This window comes from Cheilinus undulatus, linkage group 15, assembly GCF_018320785.1.
Source record: "Cheilinus undulatus linkage group 15, ASM1832078v1, whole genome shotgun sequence".
In the NCBI taxonomy this organism is placed as follows: Eukaryota; Metazoa; Chordata; class Actinopteri; order Labriformes; family Labridae; genus Cheilinus; species Cheilinus undulatus.
In genome coordinates, this window is record NC_054879.1 from 39898257 (window position 1) to 39925093 (window position 26837).

At 39.4% G+C, this 26837-nt stretch overlaps 2 protein-coding genes across 2 annotated transcripts in view; one reads left to right on the forward strand and one right to left on the reverse strand.

The window, feature by feature from the left end:
* Positions 1-7703, reverse strand: part of mospd2 (motile sperm domain containing 2) — a 29294-nt gene extending 21591 nt beyond the window's left edge. Inside the window, exons 1-9 of the mRNA XM_041806860.1 lie at positions 7563-7703; positions 7419-7476; positions 6839-6994; positions 5281-5367; positions 5014-5168; positions 3721-3781; positions 3573-3611; positions 3343-3467; positions 912-1088 (exon numbers count right to left, since the gene is read on the reverse strand). Coding sequence (XP_041662794.1) covers positions 912-1088; positions 3343-3467; positions 3573-3611; positions 3721-3781; positions 5014-5168; positions 5281-5367; positions 6839-6994; positions 7419-7476; positions 7563-7595 — 891 coding nt within the window. The 5' untranslated portion in view covers positions 7596-7703. The remainder of the gene's footprint in view (positions 1-911; positions 1089-3342; positions 3468-3572; positions 3612-3720; positions 3782-5013; positions 5169-5280; positions 5368-6838; positions 6995-7418; positions 7477-7562) is intronic.
* Positions 7704-8116: 413 nt separating this feature from the next.
* Positions 8117-18606, forward strand: fancb (FA complementation group B). Its single transcript, XM_041806858.1, has 8 exons — positions 8117-9001; positions 9084-9239; positions 9317-9403; positions 9597-9725; positions 13355-13527; positions 13985-14397; positions 14475-14715; positions 17314-18606. The coding sequence occupies exons 1-8, from the start codon at positions 8117-8119 to the stop codon at positions 17726-17728; spliced, it is 2499 nt and encodes an 832-aa protein (XP_041662792.1). The 3' UTR covers positions 17729-18606.
* Positions 18607-26837: the final 8231 nt, after the last annotated feature.

Below are 26837 nucleotides of genomic sequence, written 5' to 3' on the forward strand. Positions count from 1 at the left end.
CAGCTGTAACACCACACATAAACAAAGCAACAAAACAACACGTGTCAATGAAATGTAAATGTGCAACAAGTCACTTCTTATGGCAGGAGAATCCTGAGATGAACCCCTCAGAGCACTTTATCTATTTTCATGCAGGCTTTCAGTGCATGCTAGTAGGCAGAAAATACACTAAAGAGATTATGAGGCGAGGGGCTGGACTGTCCTGCAGGAAAGGAGCAGAATATGTGGCATATAAGCTGCAGTCTTCACTGCAAGGAGATCAGTTTTGGTGACAACAGAGGGAGAGGAAGGCTGCAGATATATTCGTTAAAAGCCTGCAGGGTGTCTTGCTGTTTGGCGGGTATAGGGATCCAGCTGCAGCAGGGAAGAGCTTAAGTTACTGACTCGACAGCCCCTGTGGACCAAGAGAGAGGCTGAGAGGATGAGAGAAGCAGAGCGCTGGCTGTGGTGCATAGGCTTTGTTGGCAGGATTTAATTGCAGCCTTGTAAATTAGGAGTCACCTTCACAGAGACAATGAGCAAAAGCTTGCCGTCTTCCAAATCAAGGCGTTAGTTGAATTCATGGTGGTTTGATTACACGCTGTAATCTCAGGCTCAGCTTAAAGGAAGGAAGTGAAAGACGTAACAGACAAAATCTCAGACTGAAGGACAGACATCTGAAAATCACTTGACGCAATGTTAAACTTTACAGCAGCTGACTTGACCGTAACAGAGGCATTGCTGTTTTTCATTTGTTTAGCAATTTTATTAAAAACATGACTGGATCACTCATTTAAGGCCAAGCAGACAACACACAAATAGCACTCCTGCCTTATTTTGAGGCAGAATAAAAGCGTCTACAAGGGTGAAGATATCTTTATTCTAAAAGGTTTGGCAAGAACAGAGATAAAAGAAGCTGTGAGAGAATTTACCTTTTTGGGCTTTGCCACAACTTCAGTTGAGTTGAAGCTGGACTCAAGGTTATCTTTGACCTCCGTTTCACCCTCTTTGCTCTCTGTCTCATCCTCGCTCACAATAGGTCCGTTGTCACAGATGGGCGTTTGGAAGTCATCATCAGGCAGAGGAGGGTAGCTGTACTTGAAGGGGTCCTGGAATGGAGCCAGATGAGTCACATCACTGCATGCATGGTTTTAAAGTCTGTATACCATCTATTTAAGTTAAGGAAGTCATAGCAAGTCCAGGAAATCTTATGGTTAACATATGAATGCGTACAAAGATGTGGATTATGAGACGGAAAATAAACAGATGGTTATGATTTGCGCAAGTGATGACATGGCATCTCAGGGCCTTTATTGTGTTTTGACCTGACAGACCTGATTGACATTGTTTTTCTTGGAAAACCAAACCAAACATTAAAAAAATGTGACTTTCCAATAAAACAGGAAATGATTCAGTTTGAAGAATTAAAATATGATATATATTCAGGGCAAACACAGTTAAAGTGTCAAACACAGCAACATTATAAGTGGATTAGAATGAAAGATTATACATGATACTGATAAAAAATGAGCTGTTTACATTATAAGTGAGAATCACAGTGTAAAACACACTACAGTACAAAATGATATGCAGTGTTTCCCACACGTAGATGATACTTGGGCAGTCTTCCCAGGTATATTTACAGCCATCCAAGTATATTTACAGCCATCCAAGTATATTTACTGACCACATCTCAGATTTGATTTAAAGCTTCTTAAGCCGTGATTCAAACATTTTTCTGTATCTTTTTGCTGCTATTTCTATCCTGTACTCCTGCCTTCTAGAAGGATCATTGCAATACACTACCTCATCAACAAAAGACTTCACGCACGAAGCTCACATGCTGGGATTATAAAGTGAAACATTTCAAAAAGCGAGTGTTGGTATTTGAGCATCTTTATAGGGCGCACTGCTGAAGTACTGTTGAAAGGGCAAAACACTCACAAAAACTAACCAACAAGATGAGGTGGTATGGCATGACCCCCCTTGCCACTTCCACCACACACTTACTAAGTATAGTATCACTCTGTGGGAAACACTGATATGATAAGCATGTCAATACCTAATATGATGCGAGACACAATAGCAATACAAAGCAAAAGCAATGTTATCTATATAGAAAATTTCATATCAAGTAAGCTTAATGTGCTTTGCATTGAGGGTAAAAACAGTTAAAGGCTTGGAATATTGACAATGGTATAATACAGTATTTCAGCACCAATTTATATATTAACAGACAAATACGCTTTAATACATCTCAACAACCAAAGAACACAAAGTGCCCCATAAAGATAAAGTGTAGGATTAACACGAATATGCACTGCAATGTGTGCCAGTTTCCTGTCATATCACACTTCTTCTATTAAAGTCCATGTAAAGTGAAATTTGTGTCTTAACATACTACATATGTTGGAATAAGGTTAATGTAAACATGAAAAACACTGAGATCTATGTATAAGTGAATTTTGGATTTAGAAAGTTGTTCACCTCTTTCCTACTTGGTTTAATTTGAGGAGAGCAAAATTTGAACCCATGACATCACCAGTCTTCATGGTGAATTACCATGCCCATCTAATGCCACAACAATATAAAATCAGAGCAGTTAGCATCTCAGTACAGTCTGTTGTTAGCTGATATCATTGCCTTCACTGAAAGTTAGCAGTTACATGCTGTGTTTTTGTTCATTGTGGGGTAAAATTCCCATATTGATCAGCCCCGGTGGTCTGTGGGTCATTGAAGTCATCATAACAGAGAAAATTGTGCCAGAAAACAGTAAATTTAATCCCAATCCCAGAGTGGGCGTGGCTTCAGCTAATTCAACTGACATGCCCACACAATCTAACAGCTGATTTTACTGCCGAATTTTATAAGCTTAGGGGGGGTTTTTCATGACTGAAATTTGGTCTGGTGGTTCATAACACAGTGGCCTGTTATGCAACAAACCTGAAACAAAGATTTATCATCACTTTACAGGGACTTTAACTTATTTTCACCACCATTTAACTTATTTCGCTATCATCTTTTCATTTTATTGCCTTGCCAACTTCATGTTTGTTTCATTTAACTTCTGATCATATAAATCAAATGTATGCTGTGGGCGCCACAAATAGGAGTCACATCAAACTAGCAGGGATATCTTTTTGGGGACCCATTTCCTGAAATTCAAACATCCGTATTTGGTACTGTGATACAATGATTATTTCGCACATGTCAAGTTAACAAGACGTGTCCATGATATTTTGTGCCACCGGTGAGTTCTAATAACTCCTACATATAAAGCAACAGCGAGGTACACATGAATAAGTGCATAATATTTGACGTCTTAAACCCAACATGGACAGAAAGAAGTTAGTTATAACATACCGTTCCACCCATATGAGGTGGCAGGTACTCTGGGCCTATGAAGGACTGAATCTCGGATTTAGATGCAAACTTGAGCTTGCTAATTGCCTCTGGACCCAACCACGACTTTACGATCTTCCATGCAGCTGAAATACAGATACAAGTATGGTCAGGAAGTCAAATCTGACACTTTAAAAATTAACAAAGCTATACAGGAGTGTTGGTTTGTTTAAAGATGAAGGCCCTCTTACCATTCATGATCCAAGGCATGTCCACAATGATCATTTTGGCTGAAAGTTGACAACAGGAACAAAATTAAAAGTCACTTCCCCTAGTGAGGAAATGTTATATATGTGGAATAATACTTGTTTTGTGGGTATGATAGCTTTTGTTACTCACATAAAAACTTTGGATAATATACTTTGAAGCAGTTGATAATGTACCTGACGAAATCCATGTCCTGAAACACAAATTGGAAAAGATATGGAAGCTGTAACACACAGGGGGTCTTAACTATTAGTAAAAATAAACCATGTTAGTAAGCTGTGCAAAATCCTCAATTGACGCTCTTCAAGATGCAATCTGAATGACCCACTTTACAGAAAATAAAAATTAATCACAAGCTCCTGGAATGATCATCTACTCAATCCTTCTAAAATACTTTTTTCTATGAAAGACTCAAAGAAGTCGTTTTGCCTAGTTTTGAAGTCTAACACTCATTTATAATATGGCGTTAAATGTTGTTGTCAACACTTTGCTGACTTTTTGATATCAAACTACTTTTGCTCTAATGATGTAGGTCTTCCTGTAATAAGTAAAAGCAGGTGTTTATTGTAGATTTATGTTCATAGCGTGTCATTGCCCTACATAATCAAATCATCTTGTGGCCAACAGATAAAATTCAGTCTTTAAATATCATTTAGAAACCACATATCACATATATAAGTGATTAGCTGGACATCTTAGTCAACATGATAATTGATCATCTAGCTGTTAAATGTTAATCACAATCATTAGACAAACACCCAATACATACGTCAATATACACAGGCCACTTATATCCTGGCTAGGCTCTATAATAGGCTAGAAGCCTCATTGCTATGCAGGGGACTCACTCCCACAGTCTTAATGAGATCATACAGGCTACCCTTGCTCTAGCTCCTGGTGTGGTTCAACAAGCCTCAATAAGGCAGCTTTCCAAACTGGTCTTTTAATCAAGGGATTTCATATTTTGGTTGCATAACTATGAAGCTTTTTTTGCCCTGCCCATATTTGTTTATTTAGTATTTATGTGAGTAATTTCTTCAGGAGACAGCCTAACTAGAGACACACTCACTGGCAGAAAGCTGCATGGAGGAGCTATCGCCTGTGACACTGTGAGTCTGAGGATTAGACGGTCCTCTCGAATTGACCAACGGGATTTAAAGGTTACTTTAATCTCTGAAGTGTAAAACCATTGAAGAGCATCAGTCTCGGCAAGATGCCAGCTATAACTGCTAGAAATATGAGGACACTCAACAGCATTTCAGTGACGACCACAGTAAGGAATAAGGATGAACAAGAAATAAGAGAAATCAAAATGTTAGGTAAATTGTCTTGGAGATCTGGCATATTTACAAGAAAGGACTTTTGCACATTAAACAGAAGTAGCAAGTTACTGATACAATTACAAAACAGTCATATGAAACTTACTATATTGCTGAGGCCAGACTCTGCCATGTCAAAGACGACAGTGAGTGGCATCCCAGGTTCTTTCTTTGCATACCGCTCCAGCCAGAAGGCAACATACTTCTTCTTATCCAAGATAGTTTTTGCATCTTTGACATGCAGTTTCACCTTGAACCAGACTACAAGGATTTAAAAAAAAAACAAAAGTTCAAACCTTGTCTTACAGTAGAAACAAAATGTACAACATTATAATCTACTGTTAGTAAGAATAAAATAGAAAGAAATACACACAGAGCTTGTTGCCCTCTTTGTCGTAGCCATGGAGGTATACAGCACCAGTTTCAAACATCCACCTGGGAATCACGCTTTCACTGAGATCTGAAACAAACAGGTAGACAAACATCAAATCATAAGATTTCACTTTTAGCCGTGCAGAGGATGGCATTGTTAGACTTTGGTTATCTTAACTGTGAAGTTCCTAAATCAGACTATTTAAAATAACAGAGCCACAGCAGAAACTAGCAGATTTGTCATCAACTTGTTACAAGTTAATAAACAAAAGAAACCAATCAGTCCATGATGCTCCTCGAGCTATTGACTCTAATAAATCAAATTTCCTCATAATAACTGTTGACAAATTGAGTTTGTTGGATTAAAGAGAAAACAAACAGCATCTTTGGGAAATTCCGTAGAAAACACATACAGTGGGGATTGTTCTCAGGGGTGGCGTATGCATGAGGGTGTTTTAACACACAATGGTACTCTGTCTGGATTCATCCCATGGCAGCACAAAGACAGCCGCGGATTTGTGTTGCAAGCTTGCAAACAGCTCAATACGGGGATGTAAATTCTACAATGCTGGTTGGAGTTGATATTGAACTGTAATGCTTATTTTGGAATGAATTTAAGGACTGATTTATGATCTTGTCTGCTTACCTTCATGTCGCATACTTCCTGATTTAAATTAAGGGTTGCACAAGCAAGGTTCTTGTATAACTACTTCAGCTGCTTTTAATAACTGATTAACGACACTTAATGAAACTTGTATTATTAAAGAGGCGTAAATCTTTTAAATCAATGGTTCTCAACTGGTGGATCAGGACCCAAAAAGTGGGTTGCACTGCTATTTCCAGAGAGTCATGAATGTGTGATTTCAATGTTTTTTCTGTAGTTTAAGTTTTTAACAGAAAGAGGAAACAAAAAGTGCCTCACAGAATTGTTTCAGAATGATTCAGAAACTTTCACTGTCAATTTAACTCAAATATTTGAGGAAATTTCCCTTTCCAGGAAACTTAAAAGTAATTTCCCCCAAAAAGTTTAAGAATTTTTCCTCAATTTTGGGGAGTTTTCTGTGGGCAAATTTTCCCATAAAATGTAGGTAATATTCTCTCTTTTCCTGTAAATCAAAAGAAACTTCACAAAGAAGAGGGGATTTTTTTGGACAACAGTAATTATTAAGACATCTCCTTGAAACTCTCTTGAAAGTTTCCTGGGAAAGTTCAGCAATTTTCACTCGAAACATCAGAAAATCTTTGGGATTCTTCTCCAAAATATTTTGGAATTTTATTAGAATTATGTCCCAGAAACTTTTGAGAGTCATCTATGATACTTTTCCCAGAAACTTTTGGGAACTTTCTTCAGTCTCTTTGTTCTGTCAACTCCTGTACGATCTGAACTCCAAACAGCACTGTGTTTCATTGAATGAATCTGATTAGAAAATATCAAAGATTTGGGTCGTGATTGCTTACTAAGGAGTTGGTGGTGGATCCTGAGGCATCACCAGTCAAAAACCACTGTTTTAGATGATATAAAGTACACTATGTTCAAATTACCCAGCATGACTTCTTACCATTCACTCCAAATTCTTTTCTCCATTGAAAACTGTCGTCGATCATTTTCAAGGCATCATCCACGACATAAATCCTCCATGTGAGGTAGCCCTCCACCAGGGCATCATCTTTTTCAAGCCTTTCCACGTCCCTGGAGTCATATTTCTCTGCAAAGTCTGTAAACACAAAGGCACACTCACATGACATTAACCTCAAAGGAGGCAAGGCACACACTTTCAACCTCACTAACTTTCCTAGGTTAAAAACCTGTTAAAGCCATAATGACCCCTCTGTGCTGTGAACCTAAATAAAGTACTATTTCAGGGCATGACGTTACACCCGTGGGCTGTAATTACTCTAAATAACAATTTGTGTCTACACAGGGTTTACGTCAGTAAGTTATCTGTTAGAGATTATCATGGCTGATCATTCAGGTCAGGAAACTATCAAAGGTAAACAAACAGCTAACTGGTAGACAGTTAGCCCTCTATATTTGACTGTGTGTAACGTTTTCTATCCTACAGCAAGCCTGAATTCACGTAAAACAAGCGACGGGTCAAGGAGCACATTACTCTGAGCTTATCTCGAGTAACTGTTTACCTTGGAGGTACTCATTCTTGAATCTCTCCCTCGTTTCCACAATTTTCTTCTCGAGGTCCTGTCAAATAAGTTCATTTAGGTTAAAAATGTCCACAGTTCCGACAAATTAGATTGTAAAATTATTCAAATGTGCTCAAAAGATACCTGTTCTCCTTCGTGCTGTTCAAGTTCAGCCATATTCAACTGTCCTCGAGTTCCCTTCTCTGTGGTAGTTCCTTGTTCAGCTAGCAGGTTTAGCTAGCTTACGCTGGATGAATCAGTGCAAGTGTGAAACTGACGTCCTCTGCTTGCCATTTTGGCTCCATTTTTGGCCACACCTCTCCGCTTTGTTGTTTGTTTATGCTGAGCGAGAAAGGGGGAGTGTTTAGTCGCACTCAATATCACAAGAAAAGCGTTAATCTAATCATTAGAACGGTTTGACAGTTTAAACAGGTCCAGCGAGATTAATGTCGTCAACTCGCTCCTGTTTACCGACTCTACCCAGAATGCCTTTGGAGAAACAGGAAGTGTTCAAATGGCGGTTGGCGGGTACAGCAGTCGCTCTGAAACGTTGGTAGCGGCTGCTTCCATCTATTACTATTTCTTTTAGAAACCAGTTTACACTCTTTAAGACGTCTGGCATGAACGTGGCAGCAATATTCATTCCTCGAGCTGTCAACATCGAACCTGGTAGGCACTAGAGGCTACTTTACCGCATAATGGAGAGGCATTATTATCAGCTTTCCCACCGCGGAAAGCTAATTTTGTTTTACTGCAAACGAGAGTCAGCCGCAAATGAAGACAGAGGCGGGTTAACATTCAGCTGCCTTTCGTTTAAACGAGAGGAAAGCAGGTTTGTTAAGGCAGCGGAGGGAGCAGCTGACATCAGCGGGAAAGCCCCATCACATGCTGATGTTGTGATGTGTCAATGCGCCATCAACGTACAGGTCAGAGCCTCCACACCGTGTGTCTTAATGATGAAGAGCGGGAAAGGGGACAGCTTCCAGTACAGTCTTCTCGCACTGAGCAGCTCAAATCAACTGGAGCCCTGCATTGATTTTAAACTGGCTTATAAAATAAGGGGAAAGGTGACTGTCCTACATGGCCCCACAGTCATGTGGAGTCACGCTGGTAATGTCTTCTATACATCTCCACAGGCTGGAGAAGTGAGACAAATACCCATTGAGTTTTCCCACTTTATTTTTGGAGAGCTCCCCCACCTCAAAGAGAGAAATTTTATTGTTGGAGTGTCAGAAAACTTTCCCAATAAACAACCCTCAAGGCAAACTCTGGGCTATTTTGTAGGAAGTGGGCACGTGTTTGATGGCACGATGATTATGCCTCATCCGTACACCAGCATCACACAGTGCATCCTGGTGCTGTCAGCTGAAAAAGAGGGAAATGTGCTGAAATCTGATGTTGTTGCAGCAACTTCTAGTAAGCAGCTGGTTTATTTTAAGAATGGTGTTGTGAAAGAGACATGCCAGCTTCCCTTTGAGGAACCTGAAAGTATCCAGGTGGTCAACACTGGAAGAAATGGCTGCATGTTTGTTGTATTCTTTCATCAAGGACATGTGTGTGCTGTATGTAGGGAGACATTTCAGGTGGGTAAGAACTTTCCGTTCGATTTGCTGTACTTTCAGCTTTTAAGCCTCTGATCCTACTTTGTTAATCTCCCTTTTCTAGATAGCCTTCCACTGGTCAGGTGTCGACTCTGTCCACGTGGAGGACTTCGTGGGATGTGGAACAGATCAGATGCTGTTGGTTTTCAAAGACCAGGACATATCAGGACAGCAGTTAGAAAATTTTCTCCTCACTGACCTCTGTGGCATATCATTTGCTGTAAGGCATCATTTTTCATCAAATTTGCTACGCTCATTCATTGAAATGGTTATTTACACTGTGCTGTCTTGTTTCAGAATTGCCCTGACAACAGAGCACCAAATACAGCCCACCCACCAGAGAACCATCTCCTCACTCTTCAAGCTCTAGAGTCCAGACTACAGGTGAGCATTTAGAAGCTTTCAGAATTATAGCATGTTGTTTGTCATCATTCTAGCATCTGGCCGTAACCGGTAGTTTTTGTGCTGTTCTGGAGGGCAGATGATAACGAGATTATCATTTCATCCATGTTGAATATTTATGTCTGATGAACTCCTGATAGCACATCCTGTCAATAATGCATGTTCTGTCATTCAGAGTGGATTGACGGTACTGCAGGAGCTTCAGAGAGAAGAGAGATCGAAGGAGAGGGTGCTGCAGCAGTCGCTCAGAGTCCTCAGTGGTGCTGTCTCGGATAGAGAACCTGTCGTCACATTGCCTGAGCAGGTACTGTTTATGTGAGAAAATAAACTACAGTGACTTTCTGCAGGAAACAGCCTACATTATTGAGCAACTTTTTAAAAATTTGGGGAGTATATAGTAGAAATTGTAACAATGCTATAATGCTGGAACAACAGTTCTTGTGAAATGATAATTACCTCGAAATGACTCTGATAATGTCAGTTTTAATTTTAGGATCATTTGTGAATTTGCAACAACACGTCAGATTTTGTATGGATACGACTCTACAAAGGTACTTAGAAGCAGTGGTGTATCTAGAGTCTGGGGGGGCCTGGGCAACATTCATGAGTGGCCCCACCAACCAGTGTCATCACCATTATATTATCAGTTATCAGTCCTACAAATAAATTGCTTAAAGGGATACTTCAACATTTTGGCAAATTCACCCATTGCCATAATCCCTATAGTCTTAGTAATAGTCCAAAAAGGAGGAGAAAACCAGGCACTCCAAACAAAAACTGTGCAATGTGCAAATTCCTCATTTGCACATTTTTTTGTTTGGAGTGCCTGGTTTTCTCCTCCTTTTTGGACAGATTTTTTTCCCCCTGGTTTCCAAGAGCACCCAATTTTGGTTTATCATTGAAGCACCTTAGTCATACTGAGCAGCCAGTCAACCTTCCTCTTTTGCAGTCTTAGTAATAGGTTTGTTTCCTTTAGCTGTCAGTGCAAGCTGTTTTCAGATCTGGGGGGCTGATATGCCAGCTGCTCAGTTATGGAGACCTCTGGTATTTCCGGCTTTCCCTCATCAAATACACAATCCAACAACTCAAAAAAGGCTCTCATGGACAAGTTGTGGACCTGCACATTCACCACGCTATGAAATAATCATGGAACATTACGAGATGAAGTTGTTTTAGAGCCAAATGCAAAGCCAGAACTACACTCCAGGCGTGGCTGCTGGGTGGAGTGATTTCAAAAGCGCATGTTTAGTGCAGGTGCTTCCGTCAACAAAACTTGAGAAGAAGCCGTTTCTGCTACATCCAGCCAATGATACTCCAGGTAAAACCAGTAAGTAACTACAGCACTGCCTGAGGTGCGCACTGTGTCACTCCGCCTAGTGGTTTACTCAGGAAAGTAGTTTGGAGTATTTGCTCCATGTGTCGTAATGTTACATAATTATACATTATTATTTCATAGCGTGGTGAATGTGCAGGTCACAACTTGTCCACGAGAGCGTTTTGGAGTTGTTGGATCATGTATTTGATGAGTTTGATGAGGGAAAGCTGGAAATACCAGAGGTCTCCATAGCGTTAGCTGAGCAGCTGGCATATCAGCCCCCCAGATCTAAAAACAGCATGCACTGACAACTAAAGGAAACAAACCTATTACTAAGACTATAGGGATTATGGCAATGGGCGAATTTGCCAAAATGTTGAAGTATCCCTTTAACATTGATATTTTTTTTCAATTTCAAAAGTTCCCAATAGTTTTATTTCTAAAATATCAAGGGGAAAAACAATTTAAAAAAACCTTATCCTCATTCCCACTGTCCTGTTTCACTTTCATTCCCAATAATTTTCCTTTTTTGATATTCATTGGCAAACTTTGGTTCCACAGGAAAAATGCTTACAACACTTAGCAGCCCAATGAGAGTGAGTGCTGTCAGATGGGGTCCTTCCAAGGAGGTTTCCTACTGTCATTTCAATATTTGCATATTTTGACCCCATTTTGGACCCCAAGTAGTTACCTGTGAACAAGCATTGCCTCTGCTTGGGAGGCTACTTTCTTACCCTTATGTATAAAAGACTTAAACTCATAATCAGCATCAGTGTGGCTCACCATCTGCTTACCCAGCGGCAGTTTTCTGCAACAGTTCTTAGTATTGAAGGCTGGCTACAGGCAATTTTAAACCTGAATTTGGCTTGTCACAACCTGCTTTTTGTCAAAATAATCCTACAGTTGGTGGTGTGTGATTGTCATTCTGCTCTTAATTGAATGGGATTATTTTTGATCTAAAAATGGTAAATATCAAACAGGTTGGATTGAGTTTCTGCGAGAGCTCATGTCAGAATACCCTTTGTCAAGCTGTGTCATTACCGTTATATTATCAGTAATCAGACCAACAATTAATTTCTAAACGGTCAATTCTTTTCATTTCATAAGTTCACAATGGTATTATTTCTATAATATGAATGTAAAGAACTTTTTTTTTTTTAAATTTCTCTGATCCTTTTTTCCACTGTCCTTTTACACCCACTTCCCATAATTTTCTGTTATTGATATTCATTGACGAATTTTGTTTTCATAAGAAAAATGCATGCCGTCAGATAGGGCCCTTTCAGGGAGGTTTCCTACTGTCATTTCAATTTTTGCACATTTGAGTCAACACTGTTTGAAACTTTTAAGGGAGTGTTTGACCCTTAGTAGTTACCTGAGTTGCCTCTCGACAAGCATCACCTCTGCTTGGGAGGTTGATTTCTTACGTTACATTCTTACTTTGTAAAATCTTTGTTATTTATCAGCCAGTTGATCACTATCTGCTTACCCAGCAGCCATTTTCTGCAACAGGTCTCAGTGTTTGGCTGGCTACACATTAGAACATTTTAAGCATGAATTTGGCACAATTTAAGGCTTGTCCCAACCTGTTTTTTCTCCAAATAATCCTGAAGATGGTGGTATCAGTATGATTATTCTACTGCTCCTTTTGGAGTGGGAGTCTTCCTGTTCTCAAAATAGTAAATATCAAATATATTTGATTGCAGGATTTTCTGTGAGATCTCGTGTCAGAATAACCATTGGGAAAAGAGTGTTGGGCAATCAATTGAGTATCAATTTCAGTTACAATTTCAGCATTTCACATTCATTAAAAGAATATGATTGAGATTAAGTTATTACTGAACCACATGCCATTAGTTAACAAAAAGCTAAAATGAGCTCAGTCATGTGGTTTTGAGGAGTCAAGAGCAATGCAAATTAATCTGCAAAATTTGTTGCAAGCCTAATGATTGCAACATAGAGACAGGCCCACTTTCACTTGATTGTATTGGATGACCATTGCCATTTTCGTTATTTTAAGGCTTACCCAGTAGAGCATGCACCCCATGTGTAGAGGCTTTGTCCTCAATTACCCTCTGCATCATGCCATCCCCTCACTCTCCTTTGCCCACATTTCCTGTCTTTCCTCAGCTCAACTTTTCTTATCAATAAAAGCAAAAAAAAAAAAAAAAATACAAAAAGCTATATTATCCCTAGTCCCACCTTCCTCCCCCAGAGTTTTGGTTTTTGTTCCAGCTCCTGTCACTCATGTTGGTAAACTGTCATTTTTTTTTGAGAAATCTCCCATGAGGCTCAAGCAGTCAACACTCTGGAATGGGGAAAACAAGACCAAAATGCATGCACCGAAAACCAAATATTTCCCTTATCTCTTTCTGCTTTGCTTATGGTATCATTTCCTTGGTTGCCACACAATCTAGCTGCTGGCCTCCCTAATTGTACAGTGTTTTGACAGAAAGTAACACTACAGTCTCTGTACTTTAACAGCCGTTTCAAAGTCCACCACATGGCCACCTAATGGGCTGTTGTCCAAACTGAAATGCCTGATGTAAACTGCTAGTGCTGTCAGTGCTGTCACATACTTGTCATTGCTGATTACAGTCTTTGCGTTCCCTGTGCAGGAGGGCCTTGTTGCTCTGTGGGACTGTGACGATGAGTCAAAGGATGAAGGCTGTGATGACAAGAATCAAGACTCACCAGCAGTGTCTTCAAAACCCAGAGTTGACAAGCTGTGGCATCGCATCACTGAGGACCAAATGGTTGTTGGAGTGATACTAACCACTGACAGCTCTGTGTAAACATAATTTTGCATTTCCTTTGTTTTTAAAATTTCTGTCTATATGGACTAAGGCCAAGCATTCAGGTCTTGAACACACCTTTAGCTGAACTCGTCGTAGTGAGTCTTTCAAAACCTTTGGTCACTTGTTTCTTAGTGCATAGACGTTTTAACAGTTTGAACACAGCAGATTGTTTGACCATGTCTGTATGCCTAAATGCATCCGTTTCAGCCATGTGATTGGCTGATTAGACTTTTACATAACTGAGCAGTTAAACAGGTGTACCTAATATAGTGGCTAGTGGGTGTAAGTCTGAATGACAGTCGTAATATTAATAGGATATTAAGTGACTATATTAACTCCTTTTAAAGCAACAAGATTTCTCCACCCATCTGTCCCTGATTCTTGTTCCTGATTTCTATGATTTCTGGTCTGGTTACCTACCTTAAATGTGATGTGTTGGTTTTCTTCCAGACCATTTGCCAGTGTGAGCTTATCCATCCTGACAGAGACAGGCCAGAGCTCAACACCCGCAGTCATCCAGACCCAGAGCCAAATCTTCTGGCTCCCCGCTCCCAGCTCTTCATCCTCCTCATCTGCCTCCAAGTTCCCAGAGCCTGCAGCCAAAAGAAGCAGGCAGCACAGTGGCAGCAGACTCTATGATCTCAACACACGTAGACTTGCTGTGACTGCTGCGACCATGCTGACATCTTTGTTGAACTCTGGCCGTGTCAAATGTCGTGTCATGCTCCATTACATCCAGAGACTAGATGCTTTTGCCCTCGTGAGCAACGAAACACCAACTGTCCTCCATTGCGGTGATGTTTCTTTAGACATCTGCAGTGGTTTACAAACAAGACTGCTGAAAAACCCAGAACTCAAAACAGGTAAAATCACAACTACCTACCACTTTATCTCTTAATTCTGACTCTAATGTTCATTACTGTCTTCTTTTTGTTCACAGATGAGGCTTTGGAAGACTTTCTGAGTCTGATGGCAGTGCTGGATCATTGGCTCTTCCACTTAAACTCTCCAGATTACAGTTTAGGAGATGTAAGCAGCTGGATTCAGAAAAGAGAGGATTGTAAAAGGATAGAAGTGAGCCCTCAGTATCTACTGTTAAATCCTGCAGGAACATCTGCTCCCATGCTGCTGTGCTGGCATCAGATAAGCCCTTTCCAAGGGGAACTATCTGTCCACTCCAGGTAAATAATTTTATTTACAGATACCAGCAAGATGGCTATGTGACTAACATAGCAGTAGGGTTGTCACTTATTTTATACTTTGATAAGATGCTAGTAAAAATCAAACAATATTGATATTTTTTTTCTACTAAACAAAAGTAAAGGTTTTAGGCAGCCAATAGTCAATTTGCAATGTTTCAGTGCAGAAATGTTGCAAACATATTTGTGCAACTTATACAATTTAGTATTACTGTTAGATATAAAAGGTCTAATGAAATGATTCATAAGTAAGAAAAGATGACAGGTCTAAAGGTCAACAAAAAGATTGCTTACGGTAAGAACCACTGACAGTAATGTGCCTCAAGATAATCTGATTGAAAGGGTTGGGCCAAATGAAGAAATGGGGGCGAGGTTATTTAAAAAATTTCTTTATTTTGCAAACAGGTAGTACATTTTTTTTTTATTTATCATGTGCATGTTGACATTATGCAACTGGCTGTTAATAAAATGTGCTTCTGTTGCATTTTTCTTTCAACCCACGTGGCTTTTACTTAGAACTGACTTTAATTTTTATTTCGATACAGAAAAAAAATTGCGATGTTTGTCATGTAGTGCCTATAAAAAGTATTCCCCCTCTTGGAGGTTTTACCTTTTTATTGATTTGAAAAATCAGCCGTGGTCATTATAATAAAGCTTTCTTTTTGACTAAAGGAAATGGCCAAAAAAACTCTTTAATGTCAAAGTGAAAACAAATTTTGCAAAGTTATGTCAACTAAATAAAAACATAAAATATCAGTGCATCAATATTGACCCATTTCAAGTCAGCATTTAGTAGATGCACCTTTGGCTGCAATCACAGCACTGAGTCTCTGTGGATAGGTCTCAATCAGGCTTGCACATCTGGACACATCTGGTGTGGCCAGCCCTTTTCAAGTCCAGCCACAAATTCTCCATTGAATTGAGGTCTGGGCTTTGACTCGGCCACTCCAGAACTTTAACCTTGTTATTTTTAACCTATTTATGTAGCTTTCGCTGAATGCTTCTGGCCGTTGTCTTGCTGGGAAATAAGTAATTTCCTCTTACAGACAAGACAAGATTGTCTTAAATTCTGCTGCACTAATTTTTCCTTCTACCTTTACAAGCTTTCAAGGGTCAGCTGCTGAGAAGCATCCCCACAGCATGATGCTGCCACCACTGTGCTTCACAGAGGGCATGGTGTGTTTGTGGTGATGTGCAGTGTGCAGTGTTCGCCAAACATTGCATCTTCTCTGATGACCAAAGGCACTATTTTGGTCTCACCAGACCAAAGAACCTTTTTCCCTCCTGACCATGGAGTCGCCCACATGCCTTTTGGCGAACTCTTGTCCAGATTTAATATGAGTTTTCTTCAACAGTGGCTTTTTCTTTGCCACTCTCCCATAAAGCTTCAGCTGATGAGGAACCTGGACAACAGTTGTATGCAGTGTCTCTCCCATTTCAGCTACTGAAGCTTGTAACTTCTTCAGAGTAGTCATAGGTATCTTGATGGCCTCTCTCACTAGCCTCCTTCTTGCATGGTTACTCAGTTTGTGAGGGCAGCCTGATCTAGGCAGATTTACACATGTCATATTCCTTCCATTTTTTGATGATGGATTTAACTAAACTCTGGGAGATGTTCAGTGCCATGGAAGTTTTTTATGTCCATCCCCTGACTTATACTTTCCAATAACCTTTTCTCTGAGTTGCTTGGAATGTTCTTTTGTCTTCATGGTGTAATGGTAGCCAGGAATACTGATTTACCAGTGACTGGACCTTCCAGAGACACATTCACTGCACTCATTGTGAGACTACTAGTATCAGTTGGCTAGACCTATGTTGCAAAAGACTATAAACTGGTGAATATTTATGCAATCACTTCGACATTTTTGTTTAATTGACATTGTAAAAATCTTTTTTTACTTTGACACAGTTTTTTTGGGGGGTTAAAATAATGTCACAAAAGCCTAATTATGTTTACCTTGATTGATTTAAAAGAGAAATAAAAAGGCTAAAATATCAAAGGGGGTGCTTTTTACAGGCACTTTATTGCCATCCAACTAAGAATATGGAGATATTGCTCATTCCTGGTTAGAGTACTACTTTTATGTTTATTTGTGATAAAATTCTTTGATTTTTGGGCCCCAAATAATTATTTTCTGCTAATGTGTAAACTCAGAAACGGATTATATTTGTTAACCGGGGATTTCTATCCTTTGATATTACTTCTCCATGTGCTGGTTCGAGCTCTTTTGCCAGCTGTTCTCTCGAATAATTTAATTTATTCTAAAGGAGCTAAAGAAGGTAGCTTGGCAAGAAGAAGTGGGCACTGCTCAATTTATATTAATGAATTCAAAGTTGACGAAGCTTTGAAGTTGACTAGGATGCACGTCAGAATGTTATTCCACTGAATATCAAAGTGATTAGGTTTTTCTGGCAAGCCGAGAGCTTAAAATGATGAATCCTGCAAATAAACCCAGAACAGGTCGGTGGGCGAGAAACGCAGACAAGTAACAGACATCAGGACATGTTGAATATCATTTTTTCATTTATTACAATAATAAATCTGGACATGTTTGACTGTTATATTTTTATTTCTCACAGCCAGTTCCAGATGTTTCACCTCCTGGATTCCCTCTTGGCCTTCCTCCCCTCGACCTGCTCCATCAAATCAATCAAAGGAACAAGAAGACAAGATTCAGCTCCAATATTTTCTTTAGCGCTGGAAAAAGAGGTGATGACACTCAGAGAGTGTTTGCCATCCCTACTCTGTGAAGAAGAGAGACAGAAGGAAGAGAAAAAGAGCTTAAGAGAGGAGGAGATCCCTGATTTGGGTTCTGCAGGAGGGTTAGAGAAGGTCAGAGAGATGTGGCTGCAGGACGTGGAGAGGAGCAGGATAAGGTTGAGCCCCCTGGTGGATGTGGAGAGGTATCGTAGGCTCACCCAAAACATTTTAAAAGTCCAGCTTGATACAGACTTGGCAGCTCTTTTAGACTCTCAGAAGACTCTGCTCAGCTGATATGCTGCAGATGGGCTTAAAAATCCCAACACTGAGACTGTTTTGGACACATAGATGGTATAAGCAGGGGGGGGAAATCTAGCTCTTTCATGCTAAAGTGACATAACCATGCACATTTAACTGTACCATGATCTGCCTGTGTTGCCAGCTTTGTTATGTCTGTGCTGCTTTCTGTGCGTCTGCTCTACCAGACAGTCTCTTGGGGTCTCACAGCCTTAATGATACTGATGTGTTTCAGCTCACTCCTCGGTTTATTCTTCTGTTCGTGTCCCGTTAGACCCTCTGTGTTCTGAAATACTCTTTAATCTCTGCTGCTGCTGTGTGCAGTTCAGTGGGAGACAAAGAAGCTGCTTTCATCCTGGAGTTTGTGCTTTGAATGAAGACAACAGAGGAGGGTTATACATGTTCGTGGACGGAGTGGACCGAAAGCTTTTAGTATTTTTCCCTCTTCATGGTTCAGTTGCTTCTGGATGAAATGATGCAAATAAAAAATAGTCCCTAAATGTTTTTTCTTCTGTGATGCTGCTGAGACTGTCAGCACTGCTAGTCTAAATGCCCTTTGTTAAGTAAACCTCAAGTTTCTACTTTAAAGGAGCTCAGCTTTACCAGAAGCTTAAACTCTGTGGAGGCTCAACCATGCCGTGAATGTTTTTCTAAAACATCTGATGAAGTTTTTTCTTTTTTTTAATTCTTTCCTTTTGCATCTATATCTCTTTTTTATGGCTACAGGACCTCCCTAATCATAAATGAAGCATACTTACCTCTAAGAAAGGTCATCAGACTCTTCCATACTATATTTTTCGATACCACATGTTATGAAAATGATAAATTATCATTATTTTAAAGATCCCTGATATCAAAAATCACCAAAGCTTTAAAAGACTTGAGATTTTCACCCCAGTTGACCAAAAGCTGCTGTGAGTTAATGATTCTAAACAAAATAAAAAAAGCACTATTATATTATCAGCATTTCAGTATTAATGTACTAATATATAAATATAGACTGTGCCAATGTATGGATGCACTTTGACTTAATGCCGGAATTCATGTGCATTTTTTTGCATGAAAAGCAAAGAAAAGTATAACTATTTAAATATTTAAAAAAAATTTCAATGATTTGCCAATCCCATAAACTCATATTTTATTCACAGTGGGACATAAAAAACCATATCAGGTGTTGAAACTGAGACATTTACCATTTCATGAAAAATAATGTCTCATTTTGAATTTGATGGCAGCAGCACATCCCAGGACTATATTTACCATTGTGTAGCATCCCCTCTTCTTTTAACTACAGTCTGGGAAGTGGGGAGACCAGCTGCTGGAGTTTTGGAAGCAGAATGTTGTCCCATTCTTGTCTGATGTAGGATCCTAGTTGCACAACAGTCTTGGATCTTTGCTGGATTTTTCATTTGTGATGCACTAATGCTTTCTAATGGAGGAAGGTCTTGGCTGCAGGCAGGCCAGTTCGGCAACTGGACTCTATTGTGAAGCCATGCTGCTGTGATGGATGCAGTATGTGGTTTAGCAATTGCTTGCTGAAATGTGCAAGCCTTCCCTGAAAGAGACATCTTAATGGGAGCATACCTTGCTCTAAAACCTTTGGACTTTTCAGCATTGACAGTTCCTCTCCAGATGTGTAAGCTGCCCACAGCATAGGCACTAATACAACCCCATATCATCAGAGATGCAGGCTTTAGAACTGTGTACTGATGACAATCTGGATGGTCTTTCTGCTCTTACTCGACAGACATGGTATCTGTGATTTTTGAGAAGAATTTCAAGTTTTGATTTACCTGACCACAGAACAGTTATCCACTTTGCCTCAGTCAGTTAAATGAGAAAATGGCGGTGTCTGGATCGTGTTCTCATATGACTTATTTTTTGCACGATTAAGCTTTAACTTCCACTTTTTGGATGGCATAGCAAACTGAGTAAACAGACAGTAATTTCTAGAAGTGTTCCTGAGTCCATGCAGGGATTTCCAGAACAAAATCACACTGTTCCCAGAGCCCAGGCATCCAATTTTAGCCTTCAGCCCTGCCCCTTGTGCACAGAGATTTCTCCAGATTATCTGAATCTTTTGATGATGTTATGTACTGTAGCTGGTGAGCTATTCAAGTCTTCACAATTTTACATTGAGGAACATTCTTCTGAAAGTGCTCCAGAATTTTTACTTCTGAGAGTCTGCCTCTCTAAAATTCTCCTCTTATACCCAGGCCTACCAACTATATTCTGTTTAGTTACATTCTACACAGTGCTGTAACTTAAAGTAAGAAATATATAGGAATAAATAAAGCTTGGGAATGGCAAACTGTCATCTTTGGTTTCAAACCTACAAAAACAGGTAAACACACACAGCTTATCAGTTGCAATACAAACAGCTGTCACCTCTAGCAACAAAAAAATAACAGTGATTTCTGTGCAGTCAATAGCTGCAGTATATGGCTTGGTAGAAATGGATTATATGTGAAAACCTAATCTGTTCTTTTGGTTCTTTCAGTCCTGACTGCCAGCCATGATGAAGTGTAGTTCATCATCCTTTTATTACTGCTAACTTCTGCCGACTGAGTGGTGGGAGTCTCTGGGAGAAGACTGCAAAGTTTCTACCCACCATTTGAGTAACTCCATTCATAGAAAATTAAGACATGATGGATAAAGATCCCTGCTGCTGCTATAGCACAAATCTGGCATACTGATCCAATTTGAAGTTGTTCATTTTACCGTATCTTATCACATCTTTTGTAGATGCCAGCCATCTACTGTGTCCACTGTGTGGAAGTTCATGTCTGTCAGGGAAAAAATGTAGATAAATACTCAGTTTTAATTTTGAAAATTAATTGTAAATTAAAATAAAATTTGAAGTAGAATCAAATATTAAAAATTACAACAATTTCTTCAGTATCCAATATCTTTTTACCTAAAACTGATATTGAACTGATTATTTACTTAATCGTGTCAAATTTGTGGAATTTTCATGAGTTTAAAATGATATTTAATTATTTAAGTATTTTAATTTCAATCACAATTTAAAGTGTATATTTTTCCCAAATTATAGGCTTGTTTGTTTTTATATCTAGTCAAAATAATAACATGTCCATTTATTTTTTTAAAGGTCACATATTTTATCCATTTAAGACAAGTTTATATTGTTCTCAGAGGTCTCCAAAACATGCCTGTGAAGCTTATTTCTGGAAAAAAAAAAAAAAAAAGGATTTTTGCATGTCTAAAAAAACCCCTCTGTTTCCCTGCTCAGAACACTGTGTCTGTGGCTTTAAATGTCTGACTCTGCCCATCTCAGGAAATGGATGTGGCTCTCCTGATCCTCCTCTCAGCTGGCAGCAGAGGAGGATCAGGAGAGGAGGGGGGAACTTTCTTACAAGCAGGGAAAGCCAACTGAACCTGGGGGTGGGGCTAACTCCCCACATGACATCATGAAGGGAAAATCTGAGAACAGCTTGTTTCAGCATACATTTTCTGAAAGGCCGAGAAAGAGGGGTGGGGGGAATGGATTTCTCTGATTCTTGGGGGGATCGTAGGCACGCTAGAGGCACATATTTTTGTTAGAAAAGCCTGAAAAAGTATATTTTGCACAATATGTGACCTTAGAGATTACCTATTTAACAATAAAATACAACAACAAAACTCCTAAACTCATCTAAGACACAAAATTAAACAAAAAAAAACACAGAGAATCCAAATGCACATCGTGCTTGATTCTTATGAAGCAGTTAGGTTGAGTAATAACACTTTCTCTTCCTACGACACTTAAACTTCCAAAGTATTCATACATCCTGGAAGGTTACTTTTAAGATCTTTTCTAAAATTTGCCACGTATTCTAGAGAGTTTTTGTTTGACCTTTAGAAACTTTAATGCCATTTCTTTGCCGGGACTTTGCAATAGTGTTTATTCCTCGATAAGCATAAAGATGCGTCTCTTTTTGTGTCTGAAAGAACTATATATTCAGGTGGGAATAATCCAAGGATAAATGTTCAAGGGCAGACAGGCAGACTAGCAGAGATAATAGAGGGAGTTATACACCTACATACACATAATCCTTTATAACTGCATCAGTTGAAACCTGGTGTTGGCAGCCTGGCTTTGTGAATCTTGGCAGATTCTTCCAGTCATCTACAAAAATGTCTACATCTAAGTGCCTGGACTATTATTATGCTAATTTGAGTTTATTTTAAATTATGTTGCTGTGAGTGTACTAATTCGTCTGAGTTTGACAGCAGTTTCCTGTTTCGTGTTTTCTACCTGGTGTGTTGACCTTTTTGTTTATACTGAAACACAAATAGCACCCCTGGTAATAACATGTACAGACATCTATAATGATGAATGGTGCCACTAGGCTGTGTCTAAATCAATGTTGTGTGATGAGGGCACCGTGCTGTTCTTAGCCTCCATTCGACTGTTATTGATCGGGGTCAGAGGGTCTAGTCTCCTCTGGACTCTGGAGCTCAGGGAGTCAAACAGACATAGGTATCAGTGTAATAGACAGCCAATTTTTCTGTCTTTAGACATTTGTTAGGGAATCTCAACAAATTTGCTATCATTTGAGGATCAAATGAATAATCTCTATAAAGGGCTGTCTTTCTTGCACAAACCCATCACATTGCAGCAGATTTTAGGAAGCCTGTAGTCATAGGACTGCAAACATTACGGGCCTGTGTCGATGGCTGGCTTTTTTTAGTGCATGTGATTGCTGCAGGGAGAAGTATTCCCGGTGAGTGTTCATTTTACTGCTAAAAGAAACCAGAATGATTTTTCTGAAGAAAACACATGTCTATCAGTGCAGATAGAAAAGTTGAATTATTGTTTATTGGACAGAAATGTGACTTTCAGAATGTAGGTAAGCTAATCAGACTTCAATCATAATACACTAAATTGAATCTCTCCAGGCTGAACTGACACATCTACATGATTTGGTTGGAGAAACTTGCTGTTGAAACTGAACGGCATTAATGCTATGCATAGCAAGAGTTGCGTTGTCGTCTTCCTTTGGTTATAACCAAACACTCGATGTATGGTGTTCATCTAAGTTGTACCAAAAGTGAAGCAGTGAGTGTGTGTGAAATGTATGGAGCTGTAAAGTTTGTCTATGTCTTCGCCATTTGACATGCAGGTGCTAGTACTGGTTCCCACACTGAGGGCGCCAAAGATCTAAGGCCCTGTCCACATGGAGACAAATTTAGTATATGCAAAAGTTTTTCGTCGTATCAGCGCTTCATCCACATGGATGGTTTTTGGAGGCTGTAAACTCTACTTTTTGAAACTGGATCCCAGAGTGACCATTTCGTCTCTGTGTGGACAAACAACCGTATCTTTCTTGAAACAATTACGTCACACAAAGCGTAGCCCACTTAAGCCGCATGCGGGGGTCAAACCAAACAACAATGGCGGATACAGGGTTGTGTTCGTGCTGCATAAGCTACTGAGCTTATTCTGGCTTTTACAGCAAAATCTGACCACCACAGAGAACCGCATACACCAGATGTTCTTAGATCCACCACGGAGAACAACCAAAAGGGCAACCAGGTGAAAGTTTGTGTCAGTTTTCTGTAATCATCTTCTCTCTTTTGGTGCATGTCCGTGGCAGCGTTACAGCGCCACTTACAGGCTTGGCATATATAGTACAGCATTTACAGTCATTTTCAGTGGTCTGTGCTTACACAGACATTTCCTGAAACGACGCAATGTTTACAGAAACCTTTTTCAGGATATAATAGAAATATATTGTTTTCGTCTCCGTGTGGACAAGGCCGTAGGAAAGGTGTGAGACTTTATCTGCACGGAGGCGGCAAAAATTAGATTTGCAAATATTGATGAACAGCATGACAAAGCAGTTATGAAGAAGTTTATACAAAGATGTTTTAATTAGAAAAGCATGCAAAGGCCTTTTTGTAGAGTTTTATCAGTGAAACAATTAAAATATATATATCGATTTTTTTGATGGCAGTGTGTCACTTTTCTTTCTGTCTTGGGTACAGGGGGGGGCTCTAAAGAAAAATGGTTGGGAAGCACTGGTCCAGAGGACAATCAATGCTGTTCTCAGAGGCTGTTTCAAAGCATATTTATGTAAAGCTGACTGGAAGGGAAAGGTGTGGTAAGAAAAGGTGCACAAATAACAGGGATGAGCTCAGCCTTCATTAAGAGATGAGCACTTTGGCATGTTCATCGTAGGTTCCAGCAACATAAAGCAGTTATAGTTATTTTAAAACAACTGAAGCACTGCTCTGATTACTGCTTGTAAACAGACAAAAGTTATTAATTCTATATCACAGTGTAAAAATGAGAGAAAATCAAAAGTTATTTTTAATGAGGAAGGGGAAGCTTACCACTACGTCCTCATACGAAGTCATGCTGCTTTATTTAATGTGAGCTTTTTTAATTACACATGGAGCAAACATGCATTGATAGACACTTGCTTCTGAGTAATTATTTAAGCCTACACAGTGGAATACAATCCCCCAGGAACAAACAGAATCCCTGCCTATATGGTCTGGAGTATGCATTTTTAAGGCAGTCATCATATTAACATATTACAAACATGTGGTGGCTGTTTTGTGGTTTAAAGATAGCAATGGAAGCATAATCCTCTGAATAAACCCCACATTAAACAGCAGAATCTGCTGCTGCTTTTATTAAAACATTAATACACCACAAACTCATGTTTGATTTAGTGTCATATTAAGCATTAACAGATGCAATTTTGGCTAAAATCATGCACCAGTGTTCTTAACTCCATTAATTTCCCGCTTTCCCTTCTTTTCACCGGCCCTCTCAATTGCAGTGCAGTTGCTATAGCAACCCTCATTTCTCGCCTCTCTCAGACCTCACAAAGCAGCCCGGCTAAACCGTAATGAACGATGGAAAAGTTGTTTCCCCCCCAAACATAAGCTGCAAATAATTTTGCCTCTCATAAGCCTCTATACCGATCTTGATTGCATGACGGCTGCTGCAGCCTCGCACATTCAAACAGGAATAATAACAGTTGATGATGTAAGGCTGCGGCGGTGAAATGGATGGTGCTTCCATGTGAGGATTAGTATAATTGATTAGTTTGTAATCCCTGTGCAATGACTATTAAAAAAGTAGTTGGATGATTCATGCAGCCTCCCTAATAAAACTAACAGAGGAAATGTACTGAACATTCTCAGGTAGCTGGATCCTTGTATTACAAACATTATGGTAATTAAGAGTGGAAAAGAAGATATACATCTATAGTAACTAAACCATTGATTTTAATAGTACCTGAATAGACGAGAAAGTGTTTGATAAAACAAGATCCTCAGAAGGCAGACATTCAGACAAAACAGGCCCAGACAACAAACAGAGCAGACAGACAGATGAAAATAACAGAGGAGACATTTCAAAATGAAACCTTTAAAGACTGAAGACAGAAATATATCCACCTAAAATAGTTGAAAAGCAGTTAAAATATGTATTTTTAAAGTTATAAGAGGAAACAATCAAGTTTACTAAGACAGGCCTTTAGAAGTGATTTAAAGTCCCTGTAAAGTGACAAAAAAATCTTTATTTAAGGTTTGTGGTATGATAGTCTGATGTGTTACGAACTACCAGGCCAAATTTCAGTCATGAAAAACATCTCTAAGTTTATAAAATTAAGTAAAAAATCATGAAAATGAGGCAGTAAAATCTGCTCTAGGATGGTGTGGGCGTGTCAGTTGAATGAGCTGAAGCCACACCCACTCACAAGAAGTACGATTCTCTTAAAGGGAAGCGGTCATATATTATGTCATGACAGGCAGACAGTTTAGAGCTAAAAAGTTTCAGTTTCATTTTCTCATTCCATATTTCATTCTCCAGCAAATTCTAATATCTTATTTTCTGAGTTATGGAGAAGTTTCTCTCCCCCATATATGAGATCTTTTTGTGTTAGCAAAGCCTTCAATGGTGAGGCCTTTTTGTGACAGACTTGCCAAGAATTGATCACGTCTATTATAGGATGCTTTACTAAACTTTAGCATTTTGATGCTAACAGACAGAAGGGATAAATTTGTTGCTGCTGTGAGAGAGACAAAGCCCCAGTCTGCTTCTTTTAATCAAATAGGACTAAAGACAAGTGATATGTGGATTAAAAAACACCTTCAGCAGGTAAGATGCTTATTCCTGGTTTAAACCTTTTAACACCTAGTGTGTCGCCAGCGATTCTGACATCAAATTCCTGTATTTTCTTTATTTCATTTTAAACTGTTAAAACACTCTTTTAAAATGCAGTAAATTGTAAATAACTGCCAGATAATGAAGTTCTCTGCCAAATTCTGGAAAAAATGGCAAAAGCACTTACTCACAGGACATTTTCTAGGCCTTTTAGGGTTAAAATAAGAAAAAAAAATCCAGAGACTCAGGTGTTAAAGCTGCTGGCTCTGTGCCAGGGCAGACACAGAAGTTGGGGATTGAACTTACTGTTTTCTGGCACAAATCTCTCCACTATGATACTTTTAATGACCCATAGTCAACCGTGGCTGATAAATTTGGGAAATTTACCTCACAGTGAACAACACAAAGCATGTAGCTGGCTAACTTTCAATAACCAAGCGGCAACCTCAGGTCCTGAAAAATGAAGCCAATGCGGAAGTGCAAAAAATTGCAATACCGCGAGTGTCCACTTGAAGCTGGCTGCATGAACACCGGAAGTCCCGTCTGGACAGATGTTAAACAGCCGGTTTTTGCACCTGGAGTAAACTGGTTTACAGCCTGGTTCAAAACACCAAACGTGACTCATTAGCTAATGTCTTATTGTGCTCTTACTGTACGGGGGGTGAATTTTTTTGTACCATGATCGTTTGGATTATATTTAGGAAAACCTCACTTCACAGTGATTGGCACGTCTCATTTGATTGACAGATAGCTCGACAGACAGGAGCTACGTCAACCAGAATGCTGGCTAGCTAGCTGATAGGATGTCGCGCTTAGTGGGCGGGTCGTTAGGTTGATCCAAAGTTCGACTGAGACTGTGATTTCAATATTGAAGCCTCCGCGGATTGGCTTCTAGAGCTGTTTGAGTCCGCCTATTGTAAGCAGACGGCTGACGTCACACAGGGTTTTCCAATTCTTTCTAAAGTCTGTGGTTATAGTATA